This window comes from Trachypithecus francoisi, unplaced genomic scaffold (genome assembly GCF_009764315.1).
Source record: "Trachypithecus francoisi isolate TF-2019V2 unplaced genomic scaffold, Tfra_2.0 Lachesis_group11, whole genome shotgun sequence".
NCBI classification, from domain to species: Eukaryota; Metazoa; Chordata; class Mammalia; order Primates; family Cercopithecidae; genus Trachypithecus; species Trachypithecus francoisi.
The window spans coordinates 109040499-109055759 of record NW_022681456.1 but is presented as its reverse complement, the minus strand read 5'-3'; the positions used below and the strand labels follow the sequence as shown (position 1 = coordinate 109055759).

Below are 15261 nucleotides of genomic sequence, written 5' to 3'. Positions count from 1 at the left end.
GGAAGGAAGGAAGGAAGGAAGGAAGGAAGGAAGGAAGAAAGGAAGAAAGGAAGAAAGAAAGAAAGAAGAAAGAAAGAAAGAAAGAAAGAAAGAAAGAAAGAAAGAAAGAAAGAAAACGAACGAAGGTACGTCAGCAGAACCAACCAGACACCGGACACACCAGGCACTGCACTCCTCAATCTTTTCTAGGGCTGTCCCTGAGCCATGGAGAAAGCGGAAAGGGAAATGGAAAGCCAGATGGCGAGGCTGAGAGGAGTGGGCAAGAAAGATCCCTTTGGCGTGGCAAGGATTGGGGATCTCCCTGTGGATGAGTGTTTATCAGGACCACACCTAAGAAGGCTGCCCACCAGGGGAAAGAACCAGAACACTTTGCCATTAGAAGGCTGGGCAGCCAGGCAGGGTTCACGTGGAAGCAGCCACCCCCCACAGAGAAAGAGACTATGAATATTCCCCTCCTCCCTGCCCAAATTGAAGAAGCAGCCCCTAGAGGAGGGTGGAGTGGGCTCCACCTCAGAGAATGCTTTTCTTGCCTTCCACCGTAAGCACGTAGAGGTTCTAGAGCCTGAGCAGGTGGAGGTGGTAGACGCCAGAATATTCATTGTGCGTTAAAACAAACAAAACTGAGCTAAATACCAGAGTGAGACTGTCCCAAGAATCAAAGTGGATAAAAAATCAGTAAAACCTGGCCAAGTTGTTCAGAGAACCATTAGAGCCAGCTAATTAGGGTGTGGGATGGGGGTCGGGGGTAGATTTGATATGCCATAGTTGGAGCAGTTATTAGGAAACAATAAAGTGACTGTGTTTTTACCCCAAATTGAGACTCAGCTCACTGCCTACTGACTCAGCTCACCAGAGAGTCTTTCTGCCGGCCCCTCCACTTCCTCTTCTTGGCTATTGCAGGGTGGCCGGTTGAGTTGAGAACAGCTGCTTCCAAAGTGAGCAATGCCCATCCAAGCCAGCCTGCCTCTGGCTCTTTGATTCTACCAGTAATTGAGCTTTGTGTTCCCCCATGGACTCATGTATCTTTCAGCAAGGTTTTAAAGTGCTTTTCCTCTCCAGAATTTCACATGTTGCATAGGTTAGCAAGAGTCCAAAGATATCATACCACCGAACTAGATGGAAACCTCTGGCATCGCAATCATGATTCAGGCACCACACTGAATGGACCAGAGTGGCGATTTGGGCCCTTTCTGGACTGAATCAAACACAGACAGACACAGCTAAGTTCTGAAAAGCTAAAGCAAACCTGTGTTTGTTTTTCCTTCCATATAAAGAAGGGGAGAGACTGGAGAATGTTGCTGCTTCTTTCCCAATGTGTGCCGCGTGCTTGTTTGCTGTATGGGGGAAGGCCTGCATCCTCTTGGTTTATCACTCTGTTCTCAGTACCTAGCACTGTGCATGGCACATAGAAGGCATCGAATACATATTTGTTGAATAAAGGAATGAAGGAGTGAATAAATGAATTAGTAGTGAATATTTAGAGCCTAGAGTCTTAATAATAGACAATAAATGAAACTGCCCCTAAAAGGTATTCAGACAGCTGTCTACCAGTCTTTCAGACAATCTGATGTTTTTATTCATCCACTACTCATTAGACATTTAGTAAGGCTGTGACCAGGGACTTGAGACAGACAAATATCAACAAGACTTCATTTCTAGCCCCAAAGCACCAAAGCAACAGTATGTAGAACCATTTCACACAGGTGCAAGGGAGCAGAAGGACACAATACAGATGATAGCTGGCAATGTTGTCGTAATCACCAACACATGACCTCCAAAATATTGACCCAACAAAATATCATCATGGAATTTTTGTGCCTTTTTACGACACCTCCACCCTTCACCAGGTGGGTATGATCTGCTCCAGATTCAAGCTGAGGACATTTGACTTTAGTAAATAGGAAAATGACTCTTAAAATTAGAGTTGTTAAACATAATATTTCCATTTTATCTAGGACACTTTTCTTTTACCTTGAAATCTCTGCCTTATCATGAAGTAAAAGTTCATTTTCCTTTTTAAATCACAGTTTTATTTAATTGCTTAAGTCTTAGAAGAAAGAAATCTATTGCTTTTTAAATGAAGATAAAACACCATGCTAATTATCAACTGTACTGTAATGGAGAGGATAACCATGAAAAATAAAAGCACATATACCACTGCGCTACATAAATTCCTCATAGCTGGGTCTCTGCAATCCCGAACGAAGGGTTTACCTGCCACTGTACATATCCAGTTGTATGGGGATCTTTTTTCGTTGCCTGACCTATTGTAAATCCACCTAAGGGAAATTTTATCATTTAATTTAACAATCACAGGATGTTTGCTATTTATGCAATCACTATGCACACTGAAAGAGGGAAAACCCCAAATCTGCACTTAGCCAAAGCCAGAGATTTTCTATGAACAACCAAAGATGCCAGATATAAGAATTGGTGTTTACCGATGGTGGGAGTGTAAATTAGTTCAACCATTGTGGAAGACAGTGTGACAATTCCTCAAAGACCTAGAGGCAGAAATACCACTTGACCCAGTAATCCCATTACTGGGTATAAACCCAAAGAAATATAAATCATTCTATTATAAAGATACATGCACACATATGTTCACTGCAGCACTATTCACAATAGCAAAGACACGGAATCAACCCAAAAGCCCATCAATGATAGACTGGATAAAGAAAATGTGGTAGATACACACCATGGAATACTATGCAGCCATAAAAAGGAATGAGATCATATCCTTCATAGGGACATGGATGAAGTTGGAAGCCATTATTCTCAGCAAACTAACCCAGGAACAGAAAACCAAACACCACATGTTCTCACTTGTAAGCGAGAGCTGATCGATAAGAACACATGGACACATGGGCAGGAACAACAATACACCTGTCAGGGGTGGGGTGAGGGAAGGAAGAGCATCAGGAAGAACAGCTAATGAATGCTGGGCTTAATACCTGGGTAATGGGATGATATGTGGAGTAAACCACTATGGCACATGTTTTCCTATGAAACAAACCCGCATATCCTGCACATGTACCCCTGAACTTAAACTAAAAGTTGAAAAAAAAAGAAAGAAAAATACCAACATAGAATTAAGCCAACTTAAAGTCATCAAATGACAGTGTTATTCATGATCATAACAAAGTAAATAAACTAAATTTCCAACAAAGATCATTGATTAAATACATTTAATGATATTCATATGACAGAAAATTATGCAAACTTTGAAATGTATGTCTGAGCTAATGTTTAATGGCACGGAAGAAATGCTTGTAGTAGCATAAATGCTTGCAGTGAATAAACTCAAGGAACAAAAATTTTAAAAAGATCATAAAAAAAGAATTGGCACTTCAAACTAAAAAGTGTGTAAACATTAATTCTAGAAATTCATAAGCATGTAAGTGTTTATGATATACACAAAAGGATGGTCACCACATCATTATTCATAAAAGTGAGAAATTGCAACGTAACTATCCAATGACAGTAGATTAACTAAATAAATTTGTATGTATCCTAACAATAGAAAATCTTAGAGTCATTAAAAGAGATAATGTAGACTGCATATACTACCACTAGAAAAATATTTGCAATGTACCATTGAAGTCATGATATTTTTGTTTCATTTATACACACATTGGCATTGAATGATCCAGAAGAATATAAACCAAAATATTAGCGATGTTTGTTAAATGTCAATTACTTTTACAAATGAAAATAGTGTTGCTTTTATCCTTTAAATATCAACCTTGAGAAAGTACAGATCTTTAAAGAGGCTTTTTAATTTCCTACGCATAGCTATACAACAAATACACATGAAGAAATCATTAAAGAAAAGAAGTCTAGCAAAAATTTGTCAACAGCATAAACAATCTTTTTAAAAGTATTTTTTATGGTAATACTTGGAAAATAAACAATCATTTTTCCAAAATAAAAATTTATAAAGCTATTTTTTCACAAGTTTGTAAATTAAAAATTAATTAATTATGAGAAAATACTAAAGGTATAATTTTGAGTGAATAAAAGGGGATATAAAATTAAATATACAAAATACATACAATTTAGAAATACACACATACAAACAAACACACCATAAAAGAGACTGTTTACAATGAGTACTTCTGAGTGAGGGAATTTGAGCAGGCTTTTTCTTCTTTTCATTACATTTAAAAATTTTCTATAGTAAATATGTATTCTTTCCAAAATCAGACAAATAATATAACACTATGAATTGTTTAAATGAACATGGGGAACATAAAATCATATACTATATATGTTTATTTTATCAATAATGGAAACAAACTAAAGATTTCACATCCCAGGCAAGACGTAGTGGGACGAAAGGCCCTTTTCTCATTGTGGTCACCTGGAAATCTCTGGTAGTGTCTTCTGTGTTTAAGATCTGAAAAATGGAGAATGTGTGACTCTAAATTCATTTCCACTTCCTCCTGGTACCTAATTAGAGTGACACAGCTCTTACGGTCTTGGCTGCTTCCTTCTCATGCAATGCCATAGCTAGAACACAGTTCAACAGATAGGGGAAAAAATTGATTCCTTCAAAGCTCATTATCATTATCCAAAACAGTCAAACTGTAAGACTTGGAACCCCACGTTACTCAGTTTCTTACTGATTTAAGGAATGAAACTAGGAATCTCCTCTTATCTGTGGAGGATGCATTCCAAGATCCCCAGCGGATGTCTGAAACTTCAGATGGTACCAAGCCCTGTATACCATTTTTTCCTATTTTTCCTATACATACATGCCTAGGATAAAATTTGATTTACAAATTAGGCACAGTAAGAGATGAACAATAATAGCAATAATAAAATAGAACAATTATAACAATATACCTGCATCATCACTCTTGCATTTTGGGGCCATTGGTAAAGTAAAATAGGTGTTCCTTGAACACAAGCATGGTGATCCCACAACCAAGATGGATATTAAATGATTCATGGGCAGCAAGTGTCAACAGTGTGGAGACGCTGACCAAAGGAAAGATTCACATCCCAGGCAAGATGCAGTGGGACAAAGCGAGATCTCATCACACTACTCAAAACAGAGCACAACTTAAGACTTATGAATTATTTCTGGAATTTCCATTTAATATTTTTGGACCAAATTAACCGTGGACAACTGAAACCACGGAAAACAAACCCACAGATATGGAAGAACTGCTGCTAATTAGATTATAAATTTTATCAAATCCGGGACCACATTCTTGTATTCATCACTGTATTGCCAGCACCTAAGTGGTACATGGTAGACATTCAGCAAACGTGGTTGAATGAATGATTGAAATCAGTTGATTGATTGCTGGACTCTGTTGTCTTCCATAAAATTTTTCAGGCCATAGTACAGCACCCTCAGCACTAATTCCGTGAAAAAAGAGGGTGTGTCACAAGGTCACATTTCATTGTCAGATATTTTTACAGAAAGTGCAATTAATAGGCACAGAATGTGTCCAAAGGCATGGATTTTCTCCTCATGATGGACTAATAATTAGCAATTATCCAACAACTAATCCTCTCAAGGTAACTATTGCCACCTGCAGCTAAGGCTCAGCAAGACCAAGTAAATTTTTCAATGTCACAAGGTTGATAAATGACAGAACCAAGACTGGATCCTGATCTCTGGGATTCCAAAGTCCAGACATTTTCCAGGTGAGAACAAGCTTCCTGTCATCCCACCCAGCCAGGTAAGGATGGCTATGGATTCTACATTTGTTATCTGATTTAATTATCATCACAAACCTATGAAGTAGATTAGCACATTATACTCATTTTTCAGATGACGCAACAAAGGTACAGAGAAGTTAGTAACTTGCCCAAGGCCACACAGCTCCTGATAGAGCCAGGTCAGAATGAGCAGCTAAAATAGATTATTTTACCAGAAGTCTATCAAATCCATCATGAGAGACTGCAATAATGATACATAGTATCATTATTTCCAAGATGACTCACAACTTTGTCAAAAGACTAACTGACCACACACTATACTAACTTACATAATTATTCAATTGATCCAACTAGTTTCCTAAAACACTCTGCTCTCAAATGAAGACTGATAGACTCCCAAGTTTCAAAAAATCCCACTATAATTTTTCACTTGAGTATTGATTATGCAGTACAGACCAAAACTCTACAACCACCTCCATTTGCAAGGCAGAGAACAAAAGTACAACTGTATCTAATATTGAGAAGTTATCATCAAACCAACAAACCCATAAAACATATTCTATTCTCCTCCCTGGAAAAATAAACCTACAAAACAATCTGGAATGCCAGATTCACATTTAGACTCCTGAAACTCCAGGAAGTTTGGTCCTGCAACCTGGGGACACAGGGCAAGCCTATATCACGTGCATATGTCGGCTCCACAGCCCCATATCAAAGTTCCTTCCACAACGTCTCCCTCAAAGAGCTGTCCCTTAGTCGTCCCTTGCCCCCTCTGATGTGTGGCCTAGGATTGTACACACCAGGGGGCAAGCCACTCTCAGGAAGAAGATTGGGGAAAATGCCCCACGCAGGCAGGCAGGCAGGCTGTGGAAGTAGACTTGGGTCATTTGGGCAGGAAATTTCAGGGTCTAGAAAGGTCCCATTAACACCCTGCCTCATTGAGAAAGGGTGAAACCAGAGAAAAAGAAGGATGTGGCCCCTTATAGTGCACAGAGCATGAACCCCTCTCACCAGGGATTAAGGGGAACATTCATGAAAATCTTAAACAGCTCTTACATATACTTTCAACAGAGATAGTTGCTTATATAAATATCCTAAAATGCCTCCCCTCTCCTGACCCTTCCCTAACCAAGACCTATCTATCAAGTACAGTTCATTCAGTCCTATTCCAGGAGGCCTTCTCCAACAACTTGAGCCCACAGAGACAGCTCCTTTCTCTAAACAGTCAAAGCATTTATACTGTAGTTTCCAAATTTAGTTCTTAATTACGCATACTTTCAAGGTTTCTTAAATCCTGCCGATTGGGCAGATTTTGTTCCTGCAAATCAGTGGTTCTCAGTCAGGGGCACTTTTCCCCTCAGGGGGTATTTTGCCAACTCTGGAGACATATTTGGTTGTCTCATTTAGTGGACGGAGGCCAGGGATGCTGCTAAACATTCTACAATGTGCCCGGACGGCACTCCACAACAAAGCAGTATGCAGCCTAAAATGTCAGGAGGGTTGAAACTAAGAACCTGTGCTCTAGAGTAAGAGCTCTTTGAGAATATAAAGGATGCTTACTCCTCTGATCTGCTACACTGCCGAACAGCGTGCTGGACACACAGTAAGTCTCATAAAATATCTGTTGACCGATTGGGTGGCTATCTGGTTCCACACCTTCCTAAACATTCATTCACATAATATCTAAGCAAAATGTAGCATACCAGGGACCATGCTGGGCTCTGGGAATGCAACTATGAGTGAGGCACAGTTCCTGTCTGTGAGAAACTTAAAATTTAGCAGGGAAGGCAGGCAAGTGCACTCATATTTTTAATACATCATGATTAATGCACCTGTCACTACCAGTCATTTGTATATTTCTCTGTTTACTTTCTGTCTCTCATCATTATCCTATAAATTCCAAGAAAGCAAAAATGTTGTTCAGTTCACAGCTACAGACCCAGCATCTCCTATCCTATAGTAAAAGTGCTAGACACAGAGTAGTAGGTATTAAGAATAATTGAAAGGATTACAAGCATATGTGCATGGTATAAAGACAACAGAGAAGGGAAGCTACTAAGCACAGCCTGGGAAGGGAGGAAGGAGTAGGGGAAGCCACCTTGAGGAGAACTAATAAATCTGAGCATTAATTATATGCTGGACATAGTTCTAAGCATTTTAAACACATTATCTATTCTAATTCTTACAACAATCCTTTAAGAAGCTTCATTTTACAGATAGAGAAATGAGCAATGAAGGCTGATCTGCTCAACAACACAGCAAGTGATGGAATCAGGATTTGAACACAGCTGACTTCAGAACCTTTGCTCTTAACCACGATAATGTACTGTCAATAGATGAGAAGGAACTGGCCAGGTGAAAGGCAGGAAGATGTGGCCTTAAAGTCAAGTCATTCCAGGTGGAGGGGATGGCTCGAGCAAACCCAGTATAGCCTGGCCGATTTCAGGAACCATAATTATTCCAATATTAGCAAAGAATAAAAAGAAAAACTGATGAAAGACGACATTGGAGAAGTAATCAGAGCCAAATCATGAGAGAGATGTATGTAGCATTACTTCATTTATCCAAAATTAGCAGGGAACAAGCATGAGGTTTAGAATTAAATAGCTCCAGGTTGGAAATCAAACTCGATCATTTTGTTCATGGATCTCTCTAAACCTCCATATCCTCATCTGTAAAATGAGGAACATACACAAACCTACTTTATAAGGTTGCTTTGGGGGAAAAAAACATATATAAGTGCTAAGATCTGGGCCTGGTATATTTTACGTATCCAATAAATGTTAGTGATTGATTTTTGCTATTGCGATTATTGCTGATGAGATTTTTTTTCCACATTTGTAAATTTGCAACATAACTGTAGCATATTTTCTTGAGCACCAAAACTTATTAAACCCTCTTTTTCCTAAACTACCTTTTCAAAGTGAGTTCCATAAATCTCCAACTTACAAACACCAAACTTACATTTTATCCATACAGGTGGCTGCACCTACGCTCATCCCCTCCACTCCCAATGCCCTTCTCCTGCCACCAGGACAATTATGGAAATTTCTGAGCTTTTAACATCCCTGGATTCAAAAATAGGGAAATAAAAGAGGCCGCATAAAGGTGGAACTACTGAAAGTAGTCGTTTGTTCAGAATTTTGAAAAAGAAAGAACTTGACTGCTTAGAGTAATGGTTACCACCCAATGAGTCGACAGAATTTCCAAAACAACCACTTCACTGTATTAACCTCTATTCTATTTCCCAAACCCACTGGTAACAGTGATGTGCCATCTCTGCTGATAGCTAACATGCAGCCAGTACCATTAGATCCTTGATGTTTGTCCATTTCTAATGAGCCACACCTTAAATACATTCAAAGATTCCCGGCTCCGTCTTACTACCCAGCCCACTTTCCTATGGTGGTCTCCATGGGTGACTTAATAACTTTCCATACAGTAAACACACCAGGCACTTCTAAATCTCTCCGCCTTGATCTTTGCTGTTCTCTCTGCCTGGCATATACTTCTATCCTCACCTCTTACCATGATGCCACCCTACCATCCTTGGAGGCTTACTCCAAACACCACCTCCTCTCTGAAACCCAATTTCCCTCCCTTCAGTTGAATTAAATGTCATGTTGTGGGAACGTCCCCAGCACTCACTGGTGTTTCTGTTGTTACAACAATCACGTATTAAACAGAGATATGTGGCAAGCATCATTCCAGGTGCTGTCTATATGCTATCATGTAGTTTTCACCAGAAACTTGTAAGACATTCTTACAAGCCCCAATTTACAAATCAAGGAACTAAAGCTCTGAGAGTTGGACTTACCAGTGATTGCACAACGGGAAAGGGATACAGCCAGAATTCCAACCATGTTCTGACAGCTCCCAAATCCATAACATTTTCACTCTGCTATGTTTCCTCTCTTTGATGGCCCTATTTCCAGTTAGTTAATTATATACATTATCTGTCTCTTCCATGGGATTATAGCAATTCCCTTGAAGACCAGGGCATGTTCATTTTCATAAAAGTGAATAATGATATATCCATTTATATAAGATTCTTATGAGGATTAAATGAGACAATACATACTAGCATAGTGTCAGGCAGATAATAAGCACCTACTAACTTGCTAGTTTAATTGTTACTATTATTGTTACCATGTCACATGCCAAGAATAAAGCCTTGCACATGAATTCTGAGTTCAGGTTCATTTCTGAGGAGCAAATGAAATGGATGAGGATCTGGAGGAAGAAACAAACACTACTTTGGTTTGGCATTTCCCACAATATCACTTAATCAAAAGCAACAAGAATTAAGAAAGTTTCTATAGTAAGTTTTTTTTTTTTTTTTTTTTTTTTGAGACAGAGTCTTGCTCTGTCGCCCAGGCTGGAGTGCAGTGGCCGGATCTCAGCTCACTGCAAGCTCCGCCTCCCGGGCTCACGCCATTCTCCTGCCTCAGCCTCCCGAGTAGCTGGGACCACAGGCGCCCGCCACCACGCCCGGCTAGTTTTTTGTATTTTTTAGTAGAGACGGGGTTTCACCGTATTAGCCAGGATGGTCTCGATCTCCTGACCTCGTGATCCGCCCATCTCGGCCTCCCAAAGTGCTGGGATTACAGGCTTGAGCCACCGTGCCCGGCCTATAATAAGTTCTATTGATTCCTTCATCTTTCTATCACCACATAAACATTAGGAAAACTTCCTGTTCTGTTCAAAACTCTTACAGCTTTCTTACTTTCTTCCTGCCATCTCCTATGCAATTTGACAAGGTTCTCCTCTGAGAATTCAGTACATATCAAGTACTGAGCTAGAAGAAGAAGAAAATTACAAAAGTAAATGAAAGCACAGAGGGCAAAATTAAATCTTAAATTTTGGTGTTTATAAACATAGGGAAACACTCTCTTTTCTCTTCATAGAATTTAACCGTATATTGTCATCGTATTTATTTAATTGTGTGTCAATCATCCTCTACTAGGAGGCAAGTTGTTAGAGGAGGCAATCTATCCATTCTATTCACTGCAATCCCCCTAAGGCCTAACACGTATCTGATGCAGGGTAGTCACTCATGAAGTATTGGTCAATTGACTGATTGCAAATGTTTGTATTTGCATATGTATACACATATATATTTTTATACATATATGACACCATTCCATGATTTGTGAATAAATTCACATAAAACTCCACATATAAGTGCACCTTGTGCATTTGTGTGCATATATTCGTATTTATGCAGAAGATGTTTCAGACTGGAGAAAAACAGATGCTTGTTTGTCAAAGTTGTGTCTCCTTAACATGATAATGGCTTCTGACTGACTGGTCTAATATTTAACAAATAAACACTACTGCCATATACTTACAATCCAAATGTTAAAGAACATTAAATGTGCATGTAAAAAAATAATTAACTCAAGCTATGAAACTTCTCCCACCTTTCAAAATGTCTTGTCCCTGTTCATTAGCATAAGTGTACGTGGTTGGGGAGGGGGTAAGGACCAATTATGTTTACCTGTAAATCTGGCAGGAGAAACATTCCAAATTCTCATGGGCTGACCAGATTTCCTTATTTATGTTGTAACATATACCAGAAATTATAATTTATAACAATTACAAAGCAACCATTTTCTGGGTACACAATGTACCAGATACTTGGCATCAGTTTTTATTAAAAATTTAAACCTTCTAACAACTCTGCAATATAGATAAACAAGAAAGCCAGGACTCAAAAAATATAGTAACTTGCCAAAGATTCTCTGCTGTTTATCTAGTCACAGCATACTCAGTGTACAAATTCAGAATTCTACTCTGAAGCTCAAACTTATTTCAACAAGCAATGGTGCCTTTTACATGGTTTTACAGCCACTAACTTTGAGGGATATGTGGTTAGGTCGTTTTTATAGTGTATGGATTTTAATAAGTAATTCCCTGCACATAAAGACCAGACCAAATAACATCCAAACACATTGAAGATTGCTCCAGGCTACAGAAAGCAAGGAACAAATGTGTCTCAGAAACTATCAGCCTGTGTTTCTCAGAATATGAAGCATTTTCCACTTGATTGTGTCCTCTAACAAGAAATCTATCCTCTAACAGGGCTTCATTATTCCTCCTCCTATATTAAATAAATGGACTCTTTCATTGCAAACCAATGGGAAGTTCTTAACTCATTTCCTTAGATCACCTGAAATGAAAGTGCTTTCTGTCTTTAGGGAAAATAATTGCTGGATGTGATGCCTTTGCCTGCTTTTGAGTCCCACAATCAATACTGTGAAGGAAAGAAAAAAATTAACCCTTATATACTTTTAGGAAGAGTGGAGTTATTTTTAAATTCAATGATGGTAGAGTTCTAAAAAGACAGAAGGAAAGTCCTCCCTTCCAAGGAGAATGCAGTTGCCTTCCTCTAAACAAGTTGGCTCTGTTATCTTTTTAACCCTCTTTCCAGGAGGAGGCCTGAGAAGGAGAAGGAAACCATATGTTTAAAAAGTTTTTTAAAATGTATAGATGCTCCTGAATATTTGTAAATAACTGTAGTGAAGAATGTTTACATTAGAACTCACCTGCCCCTGCACTGATTAGAAAGATCCTCTGCAGAGCCGAGGAGAGCATCTCCAACCACCCAGACCACTACAATCACAGGAAGAAGCCAACGGCAGCATCTTCAGCCCCAGGGACTAAAGGTGAAAGGGGCACCTCGCAGTGGTGGAAGCACCCGTATGTTCCCTCAACATGCCTGTGGAGGTGGAGAGGAAGGGGAAGCAGCTCTGCCTTCCCTCCAATCTAACTACACAACCCCTGCTGCCGTAACTTATTTTTAGACATTCAATCTAAAATTCCCGGAAAGGAAGCGGATCTACAACCTCTGAGTAATCCTCAGAGTTCTGATTTCCAACCTGGCTTGGGGATTTTGTTTGTTTTCTGACTTCAGGTGCCTACTTAAAGTACATCTCCCATCTTCCAGAGGCATCCACAGTCTAAGCCAATAAAAAGTGCTGGGAGCTTTGGAGCTTTAAGTGATGAAAAATCCAGCACCCACAGGTCAAAAGTAATGACCTTGGGGAAGTTACTCACCCTTCTGAAGAATCAATATGTGGTCAACAAGATGCGATAATAATACTAGAAAGTTGTGTGACATTTCAACACAAAAATTGCACAGTATCGTCTCTTAGTAGGACGTCAGTCAGTACTATGCATTTGCTGTGGGCACACTGCGCAAAGCTGCGGGATCCGTCCATGTTTCCACTGCCCATCACTCCAACGTTGGGGATTTATGTGACCAACTGTGCACCCCACCTCGGGGAGATGCCTTTTACCTGCTTCTTGTTCCCTACAGCTTCAAATGTCTGCAGAGCCCAAGAGATAGATTCTCATTAAGTGCAAGAGACTAAGTTATTCTGGGTTCTCCTTCCCTCTGTTTATCCGTAAATTGTTAAATAAAACTCCGCTTTCTGAAGAAATGCGACGAGTCTTTACCTGCGCAAAGCAGGTGTCTGCACATCTCTGGGGGTCAGGGGTGGGGAAGGGACCCTAACTAAAGTCTCCAGGTTGGGAATGGCACAAATGGAGGGAAAGGACATGGAAGAGCGGATGAAAGGGATGCCTCTGCGAGGCGGTGCAAGGCGGTCCTCGCCGGTGACCCTGTCCTCTGCACTGGGGGAGGAAAGGACGCTAGAGAGGATGAGCCGCGAGGGCAGGAGTACCTGAACGCTCTGGCCGCGGTCTGGTTCCTCCTCCACGCCGTGCCCTGTTGCAGCACCCCCTGCACGATCTCCTTCTCGTTGGGCAGCCGATAGACGGGGAAGATGTACAGCCAACAGAGGACCACGACACAGAGGGCACTGGCTCCCATGGGCAGCCGGGTCCGCGGGAACTTCCACGCCAGTACAGCCATGGCCCCTCTGGACGTTTGTCGCCGGGCCCGCCCGCAGGGGCTCATCGCAGCCCCGGCGTCCCAGGGGCGGGGGCCGGGGCCTCAACACAAAGCTAGGCGAAGTGGCAGCGGAGGGTCTCCCACCGCCGGCCCCCCATGCACACACACCTTTCGTTCTCCTGCTTGCAAACGCACGCACGCTTCTTCTGCCCCGTCGGCCCCAAAGGTCAGCGCAAGGATTTTTTAAAATGCAACTTTTCCAAGGATTTCTTTCTAGGGGAAGTGGCTGGGGGGCAAGTCACGATCTATGGCCATGGTCGCTTCCCCTGCAGAAGGCGGGCGCTGGGGTCTCCGAGAGCACAGACAGCGGTGGCGGCGAGTCGCTCCGGCCGGTTCTGCCGCATCACGGTCGCCCTCGGCGAGGGTCCGGGAAAAGGCTTGGCTATCTCCCAGACATTTGGCCCGTGGGGTCCCCTTGTCCCCTTCCAAGCGATGCTCCTGCGCCCTTTGCCGCCTCCCGCGCTGCTGCGCCGCCAGACAACCCCCCCAGACGCGCTCTCTGCGCCGCGCCAAGTCCTTGGAAATTTCCACGGCGGCCCGGGACCGCTATCCTGCCCCGGGCTCCTCCGCCTCACCCGCCAGGACCCTCGCTCTCCACCCCTCCCGGAGAAGAAAAGAACTCGCTCTCATCAGTTAATTCAGCGGCGCGCCGCAGCCTTCCGCTGCGCCCTGGACTTCGCAGACAAACGCCCGGGGATTGGTGGAAATCAAGGTCTCCCCCTCCCTCCCCCACCCGCAAAATTGCCTCTTTCGACCCGATCCGAGCAGCGACACTCGCCCAGAGCGCGCACCCCTCACTCGTGCCCTGGAGATAACGGCAGACAATAAAAAACAACAGCCCCCGCCAGTAGAAATATATCAGTCCCTGAGTGCGGCGGATACTGGCTAATATCCTGACCCTTCGACACGCGGCCGGTGTGCCCGGGCTGTCACCCTGCTGCGGTCACCGTTGTCTTTCTCTAACTGGTTGGATATTAACCCGCAGCCAGGCGCGAGGAGGCTGGCGGAGATTTATTCCTTCCTGGGCCCCCACCCCCATTAGCCGGTCCCGTAGCCGCGGCCCGTGTGCGCGCGCGCGTACACACACACACACACACGTTCACGGGCGCAAGCGAGTGCGCGCACGAGAAGGTGCGTGCACTCCGGGGTCCTCCGCCTCGCCTCCTCCCTGCAAGGAAAGGCACGGCTGCATCCAGATGTGCAGGCAGCTGGTGCCCAAACACCAGACCTCAAGATGTCACATTGCCTTGGAGGCGCGCGGCCTTTTGGATTAAAGGATCATTGGTTCTTAGACGTCCTTCTTGCTCTTCTTGCTTGTGATAAGCGATAAGCTTATCGCAACCCCGACCTTGGAAAAGCGCCACCCGCCTGGACCCACCGAGCTGAGGGAGTCGCTGTTAGCCATTTCTGCTCTCCTCGGCGGCGACGCATAGCTTGGGTACCTCCTAGCGGTCGCCTATTCTATTTGCTTAAGCATCTCGTCAAGCATAAAGTGTGCAAGGACAAAGAAGAAACCTGGTCAGCTTAGTCATCACGAAAACAAAATCTAAGGTTATACCCCCATTTGTTCAGCCGACTAGGCTACGGTGCCTGGTAGCTTTCTCTAGCATCCTTCTCCACTGAGAGGTAGAACTTGAGAAGTTGATGCAAAGTTATTTACCAGAATC

The 15261-nt window shown here is 42.4% G+C and overlaps 1 protein-coding gene across 2 annotated transcripts in view; it reads right to left on the bottom strand.

The window, feature by feature from the left end:
* ST8SIA1 (ST8 alpha-N-acetyl-neuraminide alpha-2,8-sialyltransferase 1) overlaps positions 1-14082 on the bottom strand; it is a 139648-nt gene extending 125566 nt beyond the window's left edge. The window contains exon 1 of one of the 2 annotated variants that reach the window (XM_033222686.1): positions 13365-14082. In XM_033222686.1, coding sequence (XP_033078577.1) covers positions 13365-13600 — 236 coding nt within the window. In that variant the 5' untranslated portion in view covers positions 13601-14082. The remainder of the gene's footprint in view (positions 1-13364) is intronic. The other variant, XM_033222687.1, reaches the window with a different exon arrangement.
* Between the last annotated feature and the right edge of the window lie 1179 nt (positions 14083-15261).